At 48.5% G+C, this 7500-nt stretch overlaps 1 protein-coding gene across 3 annotated transcripts in view; it reads right to left on the bottom strand.

Moving 5' to 3' along the window:
• Nucleotides 1-7500, bottom strand: part of LOC143291621 (uncharacterized) — a 24554-nt gene that overhangs the window by 6954 nt on the left and 10100 nt on the right. For 2 of the 3 annotated variants that reach the window (XM_076601581.1, XM_076601582.1), the window contains 6 exons: nt 7197-7359; nt 5973-6130; nt 3199-3336; nt 1722-1752; nt 930-991; nt 358-385 (listed from right to left, as the gene is read on the bottom strand). In XM_076601581.1, coding sequence (XP_076457696.1) covers nt 358-385; nt 930-991; nt 1722-1752; nt 3199-3336; nt 5973-6130; nt 7197-7359 — 580 coding nt within the window. The remainder of the gene's footprint in view (nt 1-357; nt 386-929; nt 992-1721; nt 1753-3198; nt 3337-5972; nt 6131-7196; nt 7360-7500) is intronic. The other variant, XM_076601583.1, reaches the window with a different exon arrangement.

The raw sequence follows: 7500 nt of genomic DNA, 5'->3' as shown, positions 1-7500 counted from the left end.
AGACATCACAGTGACTCTCCCTCAAGGAGGAAGCAACAGACACAGACATACTCACACTGCACGGTGATCATCACAGTGACTCTCCCTCAAGGAGGAAGCAACAGACACAGACATCACAGTGACTCTCCCTCAAGGAGGAAGCAACAGACACAGACATCACAGTGACTCTCCCTCAAGGAGGAAGCAACAGACACAGACATACTCACACTGCACGGTGATCATCAAAGTGACTCTCCCTCAAGAAGGAAGCAACAGACACAGACATCACAGTGACTCTCCCTCAAGGAGGAAGCAACAGACACAGACATCACAGTGACTCTCCCTCAAGGAGGAAGCAACAGACACAGACATACTCACACTGCACGGTGATCATCACCAGCTGTTCCTGCACAGACAGGAGGAAGGCATGGGGCAGTTATGACCAGGAAGAGAAAGGCAACAATTATCTTGACTACAGCAAGATACTAAAAAGTTAAGAACCGCGGTCTGTTAGATACAACATCAACAACAACAATGGCACTATGATTTCAGGACTTTAAAGAGTAGATGCGCAACAGATTCCCCTTCAATATTCATCTGATTTAAAAACACCAGCAGCAGCAACAATACGAACAGAGCTATAATTACAGAACAAAAGAAAAAAACAACAATAACAACAACAACCCCCCCCAAAAAAAAAAAACAACCAACAACAACAACAACAAAAAACAAAAAACAAAAACAAAACAAAACAAAACAAAAAAATCACCAGCACAACACGTCTTCCCTTAGATGACAAAGAAAATTCTGCCAGTGTTTCGTAATTTGTCACATGCACGGCACTCAATAGCAGGCCTACGATGTATGATATGATATGTGTTGGTGAAAAAAAAACCCAAACCATATTTACCACAGAATTCCCTTAACGATCCCAAACGTTTAACAGTTACCTGCAGATTCCACACGTCTTGCCACAGGTTCCAGGTAGTCATCATCAGAGGACGCCAGAGGCCTGGATACAGGGAAGGTACGTACTTCATAAAAAAAGAATCCTTCATTTTGCTCGCAATGCAAACTTGATTATGAAATCTTTCATTAATTTATGTCAATGCTTGCTTTGAATATTACAAAGAACAAATCCACTTTTTTCCTTTCTTTTGTGACTTTAGTTTTTATACATTGAATGGAATAAGGAGAAAAAAAAGGGAAATAAAGTAAATTTTCTCTCAGTGAAAATATCGGAAAAGCATAGGTGTGTATTCTAATCATTTGTATACAAATGTAAATACTAATATTCTGAGTCATGCAATCAGAATCGGCACGCAAGATCAACAGCATCTTTAACACAATATGCACACTGATTACGAATCCATTATCGGTTATGGGCAGTTTTACTTATTTCAGTGCTAGGTGTACAAACATCAGTGATCATGAAGAACGAAGAGACGTGACACACAACGAACCGGTAGTGTGATGTGACAGTGACCTTTCCCTCAGGGAGGAAACAACAGACACAGACATCACAGTGACTCTCCCTCAAGAAGGAAGCAACAGACACAGACATCACAGTGACTCTCCCTCAAGGAGGAAGCAACAGACACAGACATCACAGTGACTCTCCCTCAAGGAGGAAGCAACAGACACAGACATCACAGTGACTCTCTCTCAAGGAGGAAGCAACAGACACAGACATCACAGTGACTCTCCCTCAAGGAGGAAGCAACAGACACAGACAAACTTACACTGCACGGCGAACTGCGCCACCAGCTTCTGCTGCACAGACAGGAGAAAGGCATGGGGTATTCATGTTCAGGAAGAGCACTGATGATGTGAACGGCAACAAATATCTTGATTACAACGAAATGCTAACGAGGTTGGAACCACTGGTCCACTGGATACAACATCAACAATGACGCTATGACTTTAGGATATGACTGTTTTTCGCACTCTACGCACATTTCAAATGGCTAAAACTTCCACAAAAATAAACACAGAGCCTTTAAATTTGGCATGGTGCTTTTTAAAAGTATGGTGCTTAAAAGTACGCATTGCTTTTTTGAAACAAAATGTATAGTTATGTTTTATTTGAATTTTATTTAGAACAATCGGTGCAATATAACTGCGCTGAACAAACAAAATTCTCAAAAATATAAATTTGTCATTACAGTCAAAAAGCTATCCGTACTTTTATAGATATTAACATTCCTAAACTAGATCAAAAAACAGATTTTGGCTAAGTGCAATTGAAAAAAGCCTTAGGTTTTTAAAAATTTTTGTTTGGCAGCCATCTTGGATTGTTTCCATGGCAACCGGAGGTCCAAACGCCAAAAAAAAAAAAAAAAGAATAGTTTTGAACTTCCCAGTAAATATACTTTCAGAGTGTAATACATTTTAAATTAAGGCAACAAACACCTCTGATATGAACTTTACTGTAGTGTCTGGCCTTAAAAGCACAACGCATTTTCCTTCAGTATTCATCTGACTTTAACACTCCACCACCAGTAATACCACCGACAGAGCTTTGATCAAAAGGATTGAAAAAAAAAGCAACAACATGTTTCTCTTTAACTGATATAGAAAATACTGCCCTTATTACACACTTCACAAATGCCAGAAATGTAATCACTGGTTGATGTAATTGGAACTGAGGCCAAATTATCAAACATCTGCACTAAAAGTAAAAGGTATCATATTCGAGTCATGTGGGGACGGATATTTTCTCCTGTGTCCGGAAGACGTTGAGTCGAGGTCTGGGCACCTCCAGAAGACACTGAGTAGACACCTCCATGAGATATTGAGTAGTGGTCTGGGCACCAGTCTTTCGGATGAGACATTGAGTGACGTCTGTCTGCATCATGGTCTCAGTGCGTATGGAAGAACATATGACAATGAAAGAGCTGGTTCTGGCATCATCCTGTATACATACACCCCCCACGCCCCTTGGATGGGGAAAGGAGATGCATACACATATAAAAAGCATGACACTGCATGCTCTTCCTGGGGAGAGAAACCTGACTGTACCACAGAAAAGTCCATAGAATAACAAATATCAGTTGCAGTTATCTTGTCCTAGTTCCATATTCTATGCATATTTTCCTCCAGCGTTTTCCTGGACACATCAAATATCAACGCATTCCGTCTTGATGTGACACATAATTGATAAGCAATATACTATTTAGTAGAATTATTTGTTAAGAAAATAATTTATCATGGTCTTACCAGTAGTTCTGGTCAGTTTTCGTCGATTCTTACACTTCCGGACGATGATGATGACGCTGATCATGATGATGATAGCCAACAGCACAGCGCCACCACCAATGGCGTACCAGAAATACCACAAATAGCTTCTGTCTGGATCTGGACAATTTGGTTTCCACAAAATTAATGAGAACTGACCACAAACAACGAAAACAACAACAAGCTGCTGCAGTAGAACAGCTACCACCACCAACAACAGCCACAACAACAACAACTACTACTACTTCTACAACACCAAATTATTGTTCATACATCATCTCTCAGCTGCAGCCGCCACGTATATCTTTTTGCCTTCTGTTTGAAAATAAAAAAATCAGCATTCAGTAGGCTCTTTAGGCCTGACCATGGCCTTGGTCTATTGGGTAGGACAAGCATCTACCCTTTCCCCCCTCCCCGCACCCCTTTCCTCCCTCCCCCACACCCCTTTCCCCTTCCCTCCCCTTTCCCCCCTCCCCACACCCCTTTCCCCCCTCCCCACACCCCTTTCCCCTTCCCACCCCTCCCCCACACCCCTTCCCCCCCTCCCCACACCCCTTTCCCCCCTCCCCACACCCCTTCCCCCTCCCCACACACCCCCTCCCCCCCTCCCCACACCCTTTCCCCCCTCCCCACACACCCCTTTCCTCCCTCCCCACACCCTTCCCCACTCCCCCACACCCCTTTCCTCCCTCCCCACACCCTTTCCCCCCTCCCCACACCCCTTTCGCCCCTCCACACACCCCTTTCCCCCCTCCCCACACCCCTTCCCCCCTCCCCACTACCCCTTTCCCCCCTCCCCACACCCCTTTCCCCTTCCCACCCCTTTCCTCCCTCCCCACACCCCTTTCCCCCCTCCCCACACCCCTTTCCCCTTCCCACCCCTTTCCCCCCTCCCCCACACCCCTTCCCCCCCTCCCCACACCCCTTTCCCCCCTCCCCACACCCCTTCCCCCTCCCCACACACCCCCTCCCCCCCCTCCCCACACCCCTTTCCCCCCCTCCCCACACCCCTTTCCCTCCCCCTCCCCACACACCCCTTTCCTCCCTCCCCACACCCTCTCCCCACTCCCCCACACCCCTTTCCCCCCTCCCCACACACCCCTTTCCCCCCCTCCCCACACCCCTTTCCCCCCTCCTCCACACTCCTTTCCACACCCCTTTCCCCCCTCCCCACACCTCTCCCACACCCCTTTCCCCCCTCCCCACACCCCTTCCCCCCTCCCCACACACCCCCTCCCCCCCTCCCCACACCCCTTTCCCCCCTCCCCACACCCCTTTCCCCCCTCCCCACACACCCCTTTCCTCCCTCCCCACACCCTTTCCCCACTCCCCCACACCCCTTTCCTCCTCCCCCCACACCCTTTCCCACTCCCCACACCCCTTTTCCCGGCCTCCCACTACACACCTTACTCCCCCACTGCCAACATGCCATTTCACACCTCCACACATTCCTTTCTTTATTCCTTTTTTTTTTCCACTCACCTATGACAAACAAACCGCCTTTCCAACCGTGATTCCTAGCTCGCCCTCCCCTCACCCTTTCCTCGTCCTCACCCACACCCCTGTCCACATCCATCCCCGCACATGACGTCCTGACAACCACTCAAAAACCCCACTACCGTTGTGCCATACTGCCCAAACCCTTCTTCCAAGATCCCCAATATAGACACGAATCCATTTCAACTAACCCTCAGTACTCCATCCCCTCTCTCCTCACAACTCCACTTTCCAACCCTTTACTTCTCTCTTTGTTTCTTTCCACCATTCCCTCCTAAAACTCCCTGCTTTCTGATGATCATGCCGAAACCCTTTAACTCTCTCTTCGCCTCTAGAATACCCTATTGCCCATCCCCTACACACTGATTCGTGATTACCATTTACGCACACCCCTTCCCCCCTCCCCCTCCCCACACTCCTTCCACACCCCCTTTCCCCCCTTCCCCCACACCCCTTCCACACCCCTTTCCCTCCCCTCCCCACACCCCTTTCCCTCTCCCACACCCTTCCCCCTCCCACACCCTTTCCTCCCCACTCCCCCTACACCCCTTTCCCCCCTTCCCCCACACCCCTTTTCCCCCTCCCCACACACCCCTTTCCCCCCTCCCCCACACCCCTTTCCCCCCTCCCCACACCCTTTCCCCACTCCCCCACAACCCCTTTCCCCCCTCCCCACACGCCTTTCTCCCCTCCCCACACCCCTTCCCCCCCCTCCCCACACCCCTTTCCCCCCGTCCCCACACCCCATTCCCCCCTCCCCACACCCCTTCTCCCCCTCCCCCACACCCCTTCCCCCCCCCTCCCCACACCCCTTCCCCCCCTCCCCACACGCCTTTCTCCCCTCCCCACACGCCTTTCTCCCCTCCCCACACCCCTTTCCCCCCGTCCCCACACCCCATTCCCCCCTCCCCACACCCCTTCTCCCCCTCCCCCACACCCCTTCCCCCCCCTCCCCCACACCCCTTCCCCCCCCACCTCCCCCACACCCCTTTCCCCCCCTCCCCCCCACCCCTTTCCCCTTTTTCCCGTTTTCCTCACCCCACCCTCTGTTGTTTTTTGTTTTTATTTTTCAAACCACATGAGATTTGGTGTCACGTGCATGGATCAGTCTGCACGATTTTAGGCCTCATTGCAACTGAAACTGAAACTGGGACTAACTCACAGCGACGTAGCACTTAGCGCGTGCTAGACATGCCATGTGTGATATCAAACAGTCTAATTTCTATTTTCTTTTTTTTTCTTTTTTTTTTTCCACTCACGCTTAGTGACAAACAGATGAAACCGTGCCCTGGCAGGTTCCTGAGAAGGTGTGGGATTAGACACAGTTAGCTGCCACATCCCCTCGTCCCGTTCTGTGACGTCCTTCAGCGTCACGATGACGTCAACATCAGGCAGTGGCCCCGTCACAATGACGTCACTGACAACCAATCATGAAAAAACCCGTGACAATGAACGCAGTGTGACAATACTGCAACCAAACCATGAAGCGTGAATACAATTCAGAAAGATCAGGAGTAGTAGGACAACGAATACCAATTAAAGAATAAACTATTAACTCACTCAGTACGGCCAGTCCTCTCTTCTCCTCTAAACAGACTCATCGGATGTCTAGTGGGTGTCTGAATGACCCAACCTTTAGCTTCCGTCGTCAGAATTGTGGTATTCTTTGTCAACATTCACCTCTTCAGTATAAGAGCCTTCCGCTTGCAATATTTTGATGATGGTAATTGGGCTGAAACGCTGTTAACGTCGTCTCTTTCGCCGTTCGTATGGAGAGAGTTAGCAGTATTTGAACGTTGGCATCGCACGCGTTAACACTGATTGCGTGAAATTACGCATATTACGCACAGAAGGCGCCTTGGCAGAATCGTTAACTCATTGAACCCTGAGATCATGCATTGCTCTGGCTTCGAAATTTGTCTCATGAAAGCAGTTTTCACGTTCCTACATAAATATGCAAAAACCGAAAAGAAAAGGAATTAACTTCTACAGTACTTCCAGACGTGTCCACGCGTATATGTGGAAGAAAAACAGTGTATTTTCTGTGTCTTTGATTGGTTTCTGAATCAGTGTGGCATGGAAGCCTGTCAAGGTTGTAAACGTTTCCAGGGACGAATGGGTTAAGAAGCTGGACTGCCAGTGCAGTGCTCACAGGTGAACAGAGTTCGAGACTCTGTTTTGGCATGGTGCTGTGTCCTTGGGGAATTGAATTTTACTGCAATTTTTCTCACATCTCTCACATCTAGGTGTGTGTATGGATGCCTGGCTTCGCCCAGAGAAGGTTAAAAGTGGCGGAAAGAGAGGATAGGACTTTGCCTTCCTATGCCCAACCCTAGACACAATCAATATGAATTCACTGCCTCTATGACTATCAATTCCTTGTGGTCGTATAAGAAAAGGAGATATTGGACCTTTTAAACACTTTTGATACATATCGACTAGCTATGGACATCAAATCCCCATCTCGCTTCCCAAACCCTGACCTTCTGCTGCTGTTACAGCTGGTACTCTCTTCGTCAGGATGTTTCAGTTGACAGGATGTGACGTCAGTGGTGTAGGAAGTGACGCTGAAGAAGAATCTGGCATTCGTACCCGTGGTCACCTTCTGTGCCGGAGTTAGGGTGGATTTTTTGAAGACTAATGGACCTGTGGAAGACGAGCGAACAAGCACATTGTTGGTAGCTCTCGTGCAATCAAGTGGCAGGCAGATACATGATAATGCGAATGCGAATTGTTTATTCATTAGGCCATGGCCCCTCATGAAGGGGTAAGTGAACACATACCATT

The sequence above is a fragment of the Babylonia areolata genome, chromosome 17, assembly GCF_041734735.1.
Source record: "Babylonia areolata isolate BAREFJ2019XMU chromosome 17, ASM4173473v1, whole genome shotgun sequence".
Classification (NCBI taxonomy): domain Eukaryota; kingdom Metazoa; phylum Mollusca; class Gastropoda; order Neogastropoda; family Buccinidae; genus Babylonia; species Babylonia areolata.
The sequence above is the reverse complement of the archived record's forward strand: the minus strand, read 5'-3'. Positions and strand labels throughout refer to the sequence as shown.